Source organism: Narcine bancroftii, chromosome 1, assembly GCF_036971445.1.
Source record: "Narcine bancroftii isolate sNarBan1 chromosome 1, sNarBan1.hap1, whole genome shotgun sequence".
In the NCBI taxonomy this organism is placed as follows: Eukaryota; Metazoa; Chordata; class Chondrichthyes; order Torpediniformes; family Narcinidae; genus Narcine; species Narcine bancroftii.
This window is the reverse complement of record NC_091469.1, coordinates 210,740,548-210,756,676: the sequence shown is the minus strand read 5'-3', so window position 1 is coordinate 210,756,676 and position 16,129 is coordinate 210,740,548. Positions and strand designations below refer to the sequence as shown.

Sequence of the window (16,129 nt, the reverse complement as noted above, 5' to 3'; positions counted from 1 at the left end):
TAGTAAAATTCCTAAGATATACTACAAGAGAAAAGGTACTGGAGAAGACAATGGAAAAAGTAAGAGAGTGCAACAAGCCACTGGAGTACAAAGGACAAAAAATCTTCATTTATCCAGATATAAGTTTTGAACTACTAAAGAAGAGAAAGGAGTTCAATACAGCAAAGGCGATTTTATGGAAGAAAGGGTATAAATTTATACTAAAGCATCCAGCTGTATTGAAAATATTTATTCCAGGAAAACAAAACAGACTATTCTCGGATCCAGAAGAAGCACGAAAATTTGCAGAACAATTACAAAATAGACTGAGGGATGAAGACGTGTAATAAGAGTAAAAATGACCACGATTTATATGTATGTGGGTAAAGAAGTATAAGTGTGTATATGTATAATGTGCATACGTGAATGTATCGGTATTTAGAGGAAAATATAGATAGTATAGACAAGAATTAATAAGGGAAGGAAATGGAATAGAGGGAATAAGGAGGGAACTAAAAGAGTGACCTTTGTTACATATGAAAAGTAAAATCTTTTCTGGGGGGGGCTGGGTGGGGGAGAGTTGCGGTCACTGCAAAATCAGCTGACGCTTGCGAGTGAATTCGCAAACCCAAATGGAGAGGGGAGATGTTGTTGTCCGACAAGGGATAAAGGACAACACAGGAGGGGAAGGGGAGATTGGGGCTAAAGAAGTTTTAAATAGGAGAATAAGGAAAATGTTTGATGTTTTAGGAATGTTGTCTTATAAAGGGTTTAAAATAAGAAAACAGAAATGGAAAAGGAGGAAAGGTAATGATGGAAAAACGGAAAGGGAAGATAAACAAAGTATAAAATGGCTACGTTGAACTATATGACTTTGAATATTAATGGAATACATAACCAAATTAAAAGGAAGAAACTGCTAAATTTACTGAAAAAAGAAAAAATTGATATAGCATTTGTGCAAGAAACACACTTAACTGAATTGGAGCACAAGAAATTAAAGAGAGATTGGGTAGGACATGTAACAGCAGCATCCATCGTATAATTCAAAAGCAAGAGGAGTGGCTATATTAATTAATAAAAATGTGCCATTTAAAATAGAAGAGGAAATAATAGATCCAGCAGGGAGATATGTAATGATAAAATGTCAGATATATTCGGAGTTTTGGAATCTACTCAATGTATATTCACCTAACGAAGAAGATCAAAAATTTATGCAAGATATCTTTTTGAAGGTAGCAAATACGCAAGGGAACATATTAATAGGAGTGGATTTCAACCTGAATTTGGATTTAAATATGGATAAAACTGGGAAAAAAAATTAACAGAAAGAACAAAGTAACCAAATTTATAATTAAATCAATGGAAGAAATGCAACTTTTGGATATATGGAGGAAACAACACCCAAAAGAAAAGGAATATTCATATTACTCGGCTAGACATAAAACATACTCAAGAATAGACCTATTTTTGTTATCAGCTAGTATGCAAGATAGAGTAAGAAAAACAGAATATAAAGCTAGAATACTATCGGACCACTCACCCTTAATATTGACAGTAAAGCTAGAGGACATCCCTCCAAGAATGTATAGATGGAGATTAAACCCCATGTTACTTAAAAGGCAGGATTTTAGAGAATTTATTGAAAAACAAATAAAAATGTATTTTGAAATAAATACGGAATCAGTGGAAGATAAGTTTATACTATGGGATGCAATGAAAGCATTCATTAGAGGGCAAATAATAAGTTATGTAACCAAGATGAAGAAGGACTATAATCAGGAAACAGAGCAGTTGGAAAGGGAAATAGTAAATATAGAAAAGAATTAGCAATGAAGGAAGATACAACTAAAAGAAGAGAATTGGCGGATAAAAAAATAAAATATGAAACACTACAAACATATAAGGTGGAGAAGAATATAATGAAGACAAAACAGAAATATTATGAACTGGGTGAAAAAACGCACAAAATCCTAGCATGGCAGCTTAAGACAGAACAAGTTAAGAAAATGGTATTGGCATCAAGGAAAAAAGACAAACAAATTACGTATAATCCAAAAGAAATTAAGGAAAACTTTAGAGAATTCTATGAACAATTATACCAAACTGAAAACGAAGGGAAAGAAGGGAAAATAGATGAATTTCTGACTAAAATTGAACTACCAAAACTACAAATAGAGGAACAAAATAAATTAACAGAACCATTTGGAATAGTAGAAATACAAGAGATAATAAAAAAATTACCAAATAATAAGATACCAGGAGAGGATGGATTCCCAATAGAATTCTACAAAACATTTAAAGACTTATTAATTCCGCCCCTCCTGGATGTAATCAACCAGATTGATGAAACACAAAGCTTACCAGATTCATGTAAAACAGCAATAATTACAGTAATACTAAAACAAGGGAAAGATCCACTCTCACCAGCGTCATATAGACCAATATCTTTACTAAACACAGATTATAAGATAATAGCTAAACTATTAGCAAACAGATTAGCAGAGCATGTACCGATAATGGTAAATTTAGACCAAACTGGATTTATCAAAAAAAGACGCACAACAGACAATATTTGTAAATTTATTAACTTAATTCATGCAGTAGAAGGAAATAAAGCACCTGCAGTTGCTTTAGACGCAGAGAAGGCCTTTGACAGAGTAGAATGGAATTATTTGTTCAAAGTATTGCAAAAATTCAGTTCACCGGAGAAGTATATTAATTGGATTAAAGCATTATATAAGGGACTGTTAGCGAAAGTGACAGTAAATGGACATGTATCAAAGCAATTTAACTTAAGCAGGTCAACGCGGCAGGGATGCCCACTATCACCTTTATTGTTTGCGTTAGCTATAGAACCACTAGAAGAATTGATAAGAATAGATAATAATATAAAAGGAATAAAAATAAAAGACAAGGAATATAAAATCAGTCTATTTGCGGATGATGTTATAGTGTACTTAACAGAACCAGAACTATCAATAAAAGAATTATATAAGAAATTGAAGGAATATGGAGAAGTGTCGGGTTCCAAGATTAACGTAAATAAAAGTGAAGCAATGCCTATGAATAATGCGGACTTCTCAAAATTTAAGAAGGAATCTCCATTTAGATGGCAAATGCAGGCAATAAGATACCTAGGTGTACAAATAAACAAAAATCTCGGCCAACTATATAAACTCAATTATTATCCACTAATGAAAAAATTACAGGACGATTTAGAGCATTGGAAAGATTTACCACTAACACTAATAGGAAGGATAAACTGTATTAAAATGAACATTTTTCCAAGGATATTATACTTATTTCAGGCATTGCCAATACAACTGACAGAAAAATTCTTCAAAGAGTTAAAGAAAATAATAAGGAAATTTTTATGGAAAGGGGGGAAACTGAGGATAGCACTAGATAAATTAACAGAATGGTATAAACAAGGAGGCTTACAATTGCCAAACTTTAAAAATTATTATAGAGCCGCACAATTAAGATACCTATCAGATTTTTATCAAACAAGGGAAAAACCAGACTGGACGAGATTAGAATTAGATAAAATAGGGGAAAAGATACCTGAACACATATTATATAAATGGGATGAAAAATTGGTACAACATAGAACTTCTCCAGTATTACATCATCTCCTCAATATTTGGAAGAAGATTCAGGTAGAAAGAAATAAAACAAATTATCAATTACCAAAACTAATATTGACGCAAAATAAGTTACTCCCTTTTACAATAGATAACCTTTCCTTTAGAGAATGGGAAAAAAAAGGGATTAAAAGAATAGAAAATTGTTTTTCAGGAAATATATTCTTATCCTTTGAACAAATGAAAGATAAGTACAATATAACTGGAGATACAGCGCTGGCATATTACCAATTGAGATCCTATTTGAAGGATAAATTAGGAAGCAGTTTGAGTTTGCCAGAGGCAAGTAACCTTGAATATGTGATTACAGATACAATGATAATCAAAAGATTTATAACAAATATGTATATTAAACTGCAAGAAAAGGAGAATGAGGAAACAAATGGTAAAACTAAGCAAAAATGGGAACAAGATTTAAATATAAAGATAAAAAAGGAAACATGGGAGAAATTATGTTCTGGAACGATGAGAAATACAATAAATACGAGGCTACGTATGATACAATATAACTGGATACACAGACTATACATTACACCTCAAAAGTTAAATAAATGGGACCCAACAGTATCTGATAGATGTTTTCGATGTAAAAAAGAAATGGGAACAACAATTCATGCAATCTGGACATGTGAGAAAGTAGAAAACTTTTGGGAAGATCTCAACCAGATATTAAATAAAATAACAGAAAACAATATACCAAAGAATCCAGAGATCTTTCTCCTAAGTAACATAAAAAACAAAGAATTTGGAATTGATTTGGAGGATGCACAAAAAAGATTTGTTAAGATAGCCCTAGCCGTAGCAAAAAAATGTATTATGTCAACCTGGAAATTGGAAGATAATTTGAAAATACAACAATGGTATATAGAAATGAATAAATGTATTCCATTAGAAAAAATAACATATAGTTTAAGAAATAATATTGAAATATTTGAACAAATATGGGAGCCTTACATTAAATACAATAGCGAAAACCTAACGGGAACAATCATTACCTAAGTTGATGGAAGGAGAAGGAAAGAAAAGAGTAGAATTTCTGGTGTGTTTTTTTTGTTGAGTGACAACATTGTCTGACTGGTTTAATGTATCCTAGATTGTATACCTTAAATGGATGGGAGGGGGGGTGGGGGGGGTGGGTTGGGAGGAGGGAGGGGTGGGGAGAAAATGTCACTGTATATGTGTGAAAAGGAAAAAGTGTGTATCATGGCTAATGTGATTTATGGTGTGAAAAATAAAAAAAATTTTTAAAAAAAAGGATGATTTATCTTTTAATTATACAGTAAAAGGTGCAGCAACGAAACAGGTCATTTTCAGTCACAAAACATGTACAATCAATAACTGGTGAGGTTTGTTGCTTTCATTAATTGCAGTAACCTGGACTTTTCCCTCAAGGAAGTACCAATGATTTATAAACAGACAACCATCAACAAACCCAAGAAAAATTGGAAATGTGAAGTAGAGGAAAGCTTCAATGCTTATCAAAACGCGGATAACTGGGAACAGGATTAGGTACCACCATAAAAGGGGGGAAATAGAAACATTCTCCAGGGAATGGACCTCCAAAGTGTTGGGAAATTCTCCCAAATATACAGCGGCAGAAAATGCATTATGTGTGCCTTTGCATTACTGAAAAAAAACTATGGAGCTGCATCCATTATAAGTTTAAATGAAACAACATTAATTACTGCTTTTCATGCATATCGCACATAAAATCATGAATTGAGTAAAATTATTTTCGTATCGCGCGCACACACGTATATACCATGCGGGTGTAGCATTCTATATTCTAATTTACAAGAGCATTTACATTTACTTGGAACATGAGACGAAACACATTCCATAGTCCCACTAACTGCCACAGTTAATCTCACGCAATTTACACCCATTCAACTTCCCCAAGAGGTGCCAATCGGCCCTTATATAGATGATATCCGGCCCTTATGTAGATGCTATCCTCCTGCAACACACTGACAAACTTTGGAGAGGAATTAATTAAATAGATCAAAGAAAGGCTTCAAAGTCAAGCAGAATTTTAATTCTGTCATGATTTAAGCCTTTCTTTAAAAGAAACCTTATGTTGTTTAAAATAAAGTGTGCAATTGAGAGATTTATGGTTTGATTTGATGTAAAGAGGACCGATGCCATAGGGCAGATACATCCTAAAGTTGTATCAGAGGTGCTTGATATGTGAATCTCTTCCCTCAGGGGATGGGTCTAGGCAATTAACATTCATAAGGTGCAGTGCCCGAGCCAGAATATCCTGTTGCTCGGAATACCATGGCACTCAGGTCAAAGAGATATTCCCAAAATCAAAATTTCCCACACTTGAAAAATGGCTTATAACACACCAAAACAAAACCCCAACACAATATTAATTAGAAAAATCAAAGAATACCAAAACTACACCTGTATTCAATAATCATACTTCAGAAGGAAAAATTAATGTTGCAATGAATCAGAATTGAGAGTTTTGCCCATACTGTCCCTGCAGTGTTTCAGGCTGAACATCAGTGTGGTGCAAGTCAGTATGTATGGTTAATTTTTACCTTCATCTTAAATTCCCTGATGGTCACCTCCCAGCACACCCAACTTTTTGTTCCAGGGAGAAGCATTAACCCGCTAACCACGTAGCCAGATGCACTTTGCATTTTTTAACCTTCTTTCTTTCTCTTTCTTTCTTCTTCTTCTTTGGCTTGGCTTCGCGGACAAAGATTTATGGAGGGGTTTGTCCACGTCTGCTGCAGGCTTGTTGGTGACTGACAAGTCCGATGCGGGATAGGCAGACACGGTTGCAGCGGTTGCAAGTGAAAATTGGTTGGTTGGGGTTGGGTGTTGGGTTTTTCCTCCTTTGTCTTTTGTCAGTGAGGTCTGATAGATAAGCATATCTTTATGCCAGCTATGTTAGCAAGGACATTTCATTTTAATGGGTAACTGAACTGTATTAAGAAAGCCAAATATAGTCATCATTTATTTTCCATTTTTACTTTTCTTAATTTCTAGTAGCTCAAGGTATTGTTAACTTTCTTGTAATTACTTGAAACTACTTGAACAGAACTATTTGAATGCCATTTACTCTCGATGAACTTTTAAAACAATTAGAAAGACTTCTGGACAGCATCAAACTGCCAAATGGCTCCAAGACCATTTTAGGCACGATGCTCAGATGCTCCTTTCACAAACCCTCTGCTTCAAGACTTGAGGAAGGAAAGGCCAAGGGATCATGTACCCATCTTCATCAGCAGGAAGACAATGAAGATGGCTAGTAGCTTCATTTTCAAGGGGATTCACAGCTTTGAGAACCTCTCTGGGGCAAGCACATCAAGGGAACCATGAAGGAGGAACACCAGCGCTCTACTTTCTCAGGAGTCTGAAGGGATTCAAGGTTCCTTTTGTTGTCACATAATATTACAAAAAATGTAACATACACGACATACTTCAGCTTTTGCCTGTCAGAAAGGCAAGCAAAGAATCGCCATTAGCATTGCCCAGAGCCCCAAATGATAAGAGAATGAGAAGCGAGAGAGACACCATGTGTCCGTAGATTCACTTCCAGTACTCCCACAGACTCTGTAGCTTCACAAACACCTGTTGAAACCACTGGTAAACAGAGCTCCTGATCCAAATGTCAGATAACATTAAGAATCTTCGAGTACCCAATGCCCTTCGGAAGGCCTTCTTGCAGTCAGCATTTTTTTGAATCCAAGATTCCAATACTTGATTCCCATGAGCCATTCTCGGGCAGCCTAGTAAGTGACCTTCTCCTGCAAGTCACCAACAGCCTTTGGCCTGTGTGAGTCCTTCAACCACTGAACCCTTTGCTGGTCCGTTGCCATGGTCACCTTCCCTGTAGGACCTTTTCCAAGATTTCTTCTCAACAGGAGCTATTATCGGTTTCTGGTGAACTGTGGCAGTCTGCTGCTCGCCTTGAGTCTGCAACCCCTCATGGTATGTTGCCTAGCACAGGCACTGCCATCTTGAGCACAAACCTCCATGATTGCAGGATGGTTTTAAAAAAAAAATCACCATCTCCTCCTTTAACAGGCTGTTTAATCCCTGTACACAGCCATCAGCATCAGGACCAGGCAGTAAGACCCTGCAGAGTAGTGTCAATTATGCCATCAAACTTGTAAGTATATCAACTGGTGCATCATAGCCTGGTTTGGAAACTCGGATACCAAGGAATGCAGAAGGTAAACTGCTGGTATGGCAGAGCTGCCCCTAGTGCAGACCCACGGAAAGCAGGGAGCAGAGCCACAGTGCTCACGTGGGGTCTAACCACCCAATCCGACTGCCATCAGCTCCATACAGGTTTTGAATGGCCTGAAAGTGAAGTTGATGGTGATTTTATTTTAAAAACATTGCAACCATGGAGTCTATGCCTAAGATGGCAGCACCTATGATTGGCAGCAGCCATGAGGAGTTACAACTCCAGGTAAGCAGAGGACTGGCGCAGGACACCAGAAAAAGGGAGAGCATCCACCGTTTGAAAAGGAGAAGCAGAGTCGTCGACCCACGGGGACAGTGACCACAGCAGAGGACCAGCAAGGCTGAAGACACACACCGACAGCAAGCTGTTGGCCACTCAAGGCGAGGAACTCAGGCAGGCTGAGGGCTGCTAGCGATTGCAGACAAAGGACTTGCACCAGGTTGCGGACTGCTGGAGACTGGCTCAAGAGGCGGAAGGGCTACCAGGTATCAGAACTGGGTTGGAAGAGGGAGCTAAAGGGTTCCTGATCGTGTCGGATGTTCGGAACTGGAGCTCGGGCTGCTAATGGTTTGGACTGGTCTCTGTATGGCTGAAGGGACTGCAGGAGCACTGGAGGCAAAACCATGGGCACATGGTGATTCCAAGTGAACTCCTTTGTGTTTTGCTTTCTCTAACTTTGAGAGGTACTTCAGACAACTTCTGCTAATGGCAAATCTGTCTGCTTTATGGCAGACAAATTTCCTATAATATTGCACTGTTTTTATTACATGACAATAAATTGAATATTAAACCAAGCCAGGTCCATTGCAGATGTGACATCTTGTCCATTGAACACATCCATGTGAGACATGACCTCCTGAAAGTACTCAACTTCAGAAAGTCATGTTGGTCACAGTCTCTTCTCACTGCAGAAAGTTCAGAAACCTGAAGAACAGCACCTCAATCTTTTACTCCCACAGCTATTTTAAACCTCCTCATAGTACATCAATTACAATACAACTCCAGGACCATCAAAGGTCTCTTGCATTATTTATTCACTTTAACCCCCCCCCCACAAGCTGCAACTGTATTATATATTTCATTATCTATCTTATTACATACAGTACAATTCTAATTACCTGATATCAGATTATCTGAAGTCCTCAGTTATCCAAAATTTTTTTTGGACCCAGAAGTGACGTTTCTTCAGCTCCAAAAAAATTTTCAGATGATTGAAGATTTCAGAAAAATGAGAAATCCTCATTTATCCAAACCATTTCAAAACCGAAATGACATAATTTTGCCTCCGAAAAATTTTGGGAAAATGACAATATCTGAAACAATCAGAAATCCTCAGTTATCCGAAATTTTTACGGCACCAAACTGATGTCACAGGTTGAAAAAAATGTAAATTTTTAAAAATCTTATTTTGTTCAGATTGTTTTGTGGTGAGAACTAAACCTTATTTCATGCTTTAAAAGCCTTCACTTGTTGTTTAAACACATTTACAAGTGATTTTCTGTTGCCACTGGGCTGTTTTTTTAAAAAAAATGACCAGTTCTCCAAAAAATATAATTTATCCGAAATAGGCCGGGTCCCAACCATTTTGGGTTATCAGAATTGTACTGTATAACATTTTTTTTTACTATGAAGTAGTATATGACAATAAACTTTCATACTCATCAAATAATGATCACAAATGTTGACCTCCAGTTCAACTAATCTCCACAAAATCACAAGGGGTAAATGCAGCTTGAAGAAGAGTGCAGGGTTTCAGTGCAAGCAACGTTAATCAACCCTATTCCTGCTGGCACATTAGGTTTCTTGGCAAGATTTATACTTCATCACGTAGCATGGGCAAACACTTTTTCCACAAATTAACTTACCGCAAACCTGCAACTAGTATTAGCTGGTTCAGTTCCTTTCAAGATGGAATGCCCCAAGCTGCTATTTTTTTTCAATACTTGAACCTATGAATTCGTAAACTCCAGCATCTACAGACTTTAGTTAACTTTACAATTTCTTCCCCTTTAAAAACATTATCTTTGAGAGAACAGCCAAGTTAGGAAAAAAACATATTGATACATTTATAAAATAAAACAAGCCAAGCTAAATAAAAAAAGCTCAACACAATACCATAGCTGGCAACAGCATTGCCTCCTTTTGCCCTGATCTCTTCCACCACTCTGTCTGCCGCAGATGAACATTTGCCTTCTCCTTTGATGTCACCACCAAGGTCATTGACTGAGGCAAGAAATGATACAGGTTATAGAAATACAAAAAAGATGTAAAATTATGCAAAATTTTATTTCGTTTCCCTCTAGAGAGGGATTTTATGTATATCAAATATGTTTTAATTACTTTAAACACTGCAAATCAATCATCCTCAACTCAAGCTCAAAAAAAGCAGGACACATACAAAATCTGTTCTTATACAGGTTATAAATGTACACAAAATGTACAGGGGAGTGTAGATTAATTGGGAGTCAATTGGGTGGCACGGATTCATGGGCCAAAATGGCCTGTTACTGTGTTAATATGTCTGAATTTTAAAAAAATACTATGCCATTTAATAAGACTACAGTTGTCCTAACAAGCCAACTCTACATTTCTGTCTGCAGAGAAACCTTTCACCACTCCTTTTCTCCCTTGCTTATCTACGGTCCATTTACCCATTAAAAAGCTCTGCTTCCACGACCTAACGAGCAAGTTCCTACGAAAATGAAGCTAAAAAATCTTGCATCATCTCTGCTGTAAATGGGTAACCACTTTTTTTTTAAATGAACCCCCTCCCATTCCCATAAAGGAAACATTCATTCCATCAAGATTCATCAGGAATTTGTGTTTTGATTATGACATCTCTTTGCTAAACTCCAGCAGGTACAAGCCAAGTCTGTCCAAACTTTTCTCTGCCCATTTCAGGTTGATCTACTAAACCTCTTTTCAGGATGCTTCCAATACATTAATTCTGCAGTACATAATACACCAGTAGTAGTCAGATCAATCCCCATCCCAAAGCATAATCTTAGTTTACGTACAATTATCTCCAGCAATAAATAACACCTTTTTGTTTGATTTCTTAATTAAGAGTTGAACATGTATCCCAGACTTTTGCCATTCTTGCACTGGAACTTCCAGACTCCTTTACATCAAGACTCTACCTTCTCACACCATTTTGAGAATTAAAATGTCAAAATATAAAAATTTCACATACTCCCACTTCATACTTGATTTTCCAAATCTTTGCCTACCCACTTAATCTATTTACATACCAACAATAGTTTATTCTGCACTATCCAATCTTTTCTAACCAAATTATCCTTCACAAGGAAAGATTAAAAAAACAAATGTGATCTGCCCCTGGCATTTTATAACATTGTATGACTTCCACATTATTGAATTCCAAACATCTAAAGATAATAATCATGCAAACAATTAAATAACTAGCTGAAGATTATAGTGAAAAACTGATAGTGATAAAGTATTTTGACTTTAATGGATGCAAAAGCAGTACAAAAATATTAACTGATATGCTCCAGTTTGAAATCTCATTCTAAAATTGGTGAATGCAACAGTCCTCTGCATTACCAATAAAACCAATTAATTCACTTCCATTCCAATCACCTACAAAATCATGTTGTTCGCAGCACAGAGAACTGCTGCTTTGAGAACATAACTTTAGGCATCAAGACCCCTAAAGACCAACGTGAAAGCCTTGAACATTGCCAAAATCTCAAATTAATAAGCAGATGAAATAAAATTAACTATGATTCTTAATCTTGACTACAAAAATAATGGAATACATGCGCACATAGCCCTAAAAGCAGGATTTGGTTTAGCTTTAACTTAAGTCAACAATTAAGATTCACTAATGGTCAGAAAGTGCAAAAAAAAGGTCTCTTCTGTGTCAATGGTACTCTGCAGAATAAGAGTTGGGCACAGAGCAGGTGGGCCAAAGGGCCTGCTTCTGTAGTGCTCTAAGGTTCTATATCAGACATGCCAAATGCCTACAGTAACACAGCTGAATAAGTCAACATCTCAGAAGACTTGGGGTAAATTTAGGCAACAAAATAAAACTCAAGAAAATGTGCATTTTGCTTGATCGTGAATTGAACTTTAAAAAGCACTTACCAATAACAGAAGCTCCTCTTTCTGCAAATAACAATGCATATGCTTTTCCCAACCCTTTGAAAACAAAAAAAATTACTTTGAAATACCTTGCAGACAATTTTTTTTGCCTCCTATATCTGCATGAAAGTTCATAAATAAACTGATTTAAAAATGGCAAATCAATTTCATATACAGGTATCTGAAGTTTTTTTCCTATATAGCTATTCTAAAAAGTAAACATATTTTACAAAATAATTGGTTAATACACATTTTATATATAACTGAATGCATCTCCACACAAGAGGATTATTGTAGCTGCTCTCCTTTAACTGAAATGTAAATGGGTGTGCCTGCCCTTTCTGATGTTAATAAATGAAATTCCCTTAAAACAATTAAAAATTTGCTTCATGTCAACATTCCTGTTCTATTCAACAAGGCTAACAAAGATTTATTAATCTGCCATTCATTCCATTGATCATTTGAATGTCAGTTGCATCTTTGACTGAGGTTGAAGCAGAAAATTTCTGCAATTTAACTTTTAGACTTGTTAGTTTAGAAGTTCACAAATTGGATCATGGGTAACATCTGATGGCAGATGCGAAATAGACATAAATGCAAGAATAGGATTAATAGCAGTGGTTCTCAACCTTTTTTCCATTTACATACCATAAGTATTCCCTATGCCGTAGTGCTCTGTGACTAGTAAAGGATTGCTTAAAAAGTTTGAAAACCACTCTTTTAATCGTACCTAATTGACTCTTTATGTGCATGGTTTCATAACTCCAAAAGGAAATGGGCCAATGACAATTTTTCTCAAGCAAAATATTTTGGTAACAATTGAGTCTAGAGCAGATCTGGTGCACCCTCTGTGGCTTTCTCTACATCAGAGAGACTGGTCGCAGATTAGATCACTTCGCCCAGCACCTCCTCTCCATCCTTAACAAAAGCAACCTCCCCGTAGCCAACCATTTCAATTCTGAGTCACAGTCTCAACCTCACATGTCTGTCCATGGTCTTTCATATTACCCCACCCTGACCACCCGCAGATTGGAGGAACAACACCTCATTTTTCATCTGGGCACTATCCAACCCGAGGTCTTGAACATTGAGTTCACTGCATTCCACTAATCAACTTGCCTTCCAACCCCCCCACCCCCCTTTAACTAGTTAATTCCAGTCCCTACTTCCTTTCTCTCTCCACCTAGCCTAGACTCCTCTCCGTCCCTCCTGCAGTGTCTCCCCCCCCTCCACCCCCCACCTCTCATCTCCCACTCTCACAAATTTCGAACATCTCTCACACCTTGATGAAGGGCTCAAGCCCGAAACGTTGCTGATGTATCTTTACCCTTGCTACATAAAGGCACTATTTGACCTGCTGAGTTTGTCCAGCATTTGTGTGTGTGTTTTTTATTTGGTCTAGAGCAGTGATTCTCAACCTTCCCTTCCCACTCACAGACCACCTTAAGCAATCCCTTACTAATCACAGAGCACCAATGGCATAGGGAAAAAATGGTATGTGAGTGGAAAAAGTTTGAGAACCACTGATTTATAGAAATGAGAAACATCCTAACAAAAAAGAAAATAGCAGTGTTGTGCAGGCCCTCGCACAATTAAGACTCGGAGACGTGATGCCTTCTCATCCTTTACTTCTATTAGAATAACACGGCTACTGACGTACAGAGTTGGAAGGGTGACATCATGACATGGGCGTCATGATGTCCAGCAGAAGGTGGGCTTATACCCAACACTCAGCTGTTTCATTCTTCCTACTTTGTTGTATGGCTGGAAGTCATGGACCATCACAGATACAATGGAAAAAATAATCAATGCAGCACAGGCATACAAACAGGATAACAAATGAAGAAGTTCGACAAAGATCAGAAACAAAACACACATTACTTAAAAGAATCAAAAGACAACAATCAAAATTCTTCGGACACATCATTAGAACATTTAGTTACAACTGGAACGCTGGAAGGAAAAAGAAGAAGAGACAGACAGGTTAAAACAGAGGAGGAAACAACTACAATTTGAAGGGTCAGAAGCCATGATGGATGAAGAGACTTGATCGCCCACACCTGTTACGAGCCCAAAGGACCCCAAAACCCAGCAGCAATAGGCATTCACCAAGACAAGTAGTTGAACAAAAATTTTTAATTATCCTTAAACATGAAAACAGAATCAAACTTTAACTTATTTCTATTAGCTTAACTAAATCAAACCCAACTTAACCCCCTTCTAATTCTAAGCGCACGTGTATGTGATGTGTGTGTAAATGTAAGAAAAGTTCTTTGGCTCACAGTTCAATCTCACTTCTCATTCTTACAAGTTCTTTCGTTGCAGCCAATTTTTATACCGCGCACAGAATTTAACAAGAATAAAGTTCACCCGGCTTTGGTGCTCAGGAAGGTTCTCGTAGGGTTTGCAGAGAGAAATTTGTTGCTCCAGGATTTCCACAACTGAGGTACCACCATTAGCCACCTCAATGTCTCGCTGATGAAACTTGCCCCATCAGGGTTCTCCAGATGATAACCTCTTTCTTTCGGCTACCACAGAGTTCCTTTCTGTTTTCTTATTCCAAGAGAATCATCAGACAGATAGCAATTCCAGCCATCCGCCACTCTGGAGTGTTTCAGTTCCAATCAGCTTCTCCTGTTTGTTTCAGCTGCCTGTCTGTCTGCCTATCTGTCTCTTCAACTGCCAGAAAACCCATGTTATTTACTCTCTCATTTGCAGAACCCCTGACCTTCTCCAGCAAACAATAGGAGTTAGTCTTCTTGGTCAAGCTGTTGTCTTTAGGTAAACAAAATCCAGGAGTGACCTTTCTGTGCACTCTGTCAAAACCCTTGCAACGAGCTTTTTAATAGCCAGAGCGTCACTTGCTTGTTGCTTTAATGACGTCATTTCAATTAGCACCTACTTGTGAAATGTGCACAGCATTCTCCAAAGTTTCTGTAAATTTACTGTATGAATTCTTCGATATTTCAAATAAGATCTGTTTTAAAGTGTGTGTATGTATGTAACCTACTCTAATTTTACCTTTTCTCCCAAATACATCAACAAATATTCTATCACACACCGAACGACAAGGGACCTGAACAACAACTTATTATTCCAAAGAAATTTTAAAAACTCACCAGGTCCCACAACATCCTAGGAGACAAAGATGTATAACCAACATTTCAGTCCTAAGAGCTTCATCAAGGTACAAGAAAAACCAGGCAGGCGCCTGAATAAAAAGGCGCAGGGGGACCATAGTGGACATGGCGAGGAGGGCAGGAGAGAAAAGCTGAGAATTCATGGGGGAGGGGTTGCTCCATGAATGCAGAGCTGGAGGAAATGAGGCAGGGGAAGAGGGACAGAGAGAAACGTGGGTCTTCCAGTCTGCATCCAGTCTCTCTGATATAGAGGAAGCCACAATGGGAGCACCAGATGCAGTAGTTCACCACTGCAGATTCACAAGTGTGCTTCACTTGGAAGGACTGTCCAGGACCCTGAATGGTGATGAGGGAGGAGGTGTGGGCACAAGTGAGGCTGCATCTGGAGTACTGCATGCGGTGCTGGTCTCCTTTCTTGAGGAAGAATGTACTTGTGAGAAATGAGTAAAACTGATATAAAAATATGAAGATGAGGAAACTAGTATAGATATATGTGTAATGAATAAAGCCAGTATGAATAGGAAGTAGAGTTAGTCTGAATAAGATAAGGGTCTTCTAGCCTTAGACAAAATTAGCAAGTTCTGCATATAAGGTTGTAGCCCTGAGAGTCGGGAAGGTGTGAATTAGAACAAAGGCAGGTTTGTGAATAAGGACAATAAGGACAATGACATGATGGGACACCAACAGGATACCCCCTAGTCCTCCAAGTTCACAGAAACAGCACTTAGGCAGACAGGATTGCCTGATGCCAAACTCATCCAGGAGGCAGAAGAATGTAAGGGGGAGGGTACTTCTATACTGAAATAAACTGTATAAAAGTTGGGTGAGCCCCAGTGTATGTGTGTATTCCCAGGGTAAGGGGAAGCACCCAACTTTGCATTGTTGTATAATAAATGTTCTTTGTTCTCAATTTTTGTCTCGAGCAAATTCTGTGAAGGTACTTCTGTTTCTTACAAATGGGGGCTCGTCCGGGATCCCACTCCCTCCACTGACGGAGTGCCCGACGACGAGGGTAGGTGCACCCCGGCTGATTCAGCTGGACTCACAAA

General features: G+C 37.8%; 1 protein-coding gene across 1 annotated transcript in view; it reads right to left on the bottom strand.

The window, feature by feature from the left end:
* hsd17b4 (hydroxysteroid (17-beta) dehydrogenase 4) overlaps positions 1 to 16,129 on the bottom strand; it is a 142,906-nt gene that overhangs the window by 119,196 nt on the left and 7,581 nt on the right. Inside the window, exons 2-3 of the mRNA XM_069889995.1 lie at positions 11,944 to 11,997; positions 9,949 to 10,056 (exon numbers count right to left, since the gene is read on the bottom strand). Coding sequence (XP_069746096.1) covers positions 9,949 to 10,056; positions 11,944 to 11,997 — 162 coding nt within the window. The remainder of the gene's footprint in view (positions 1 to 9,948; positions 10,057 to 11,943; positions 11,998 to 16,129) is intronic.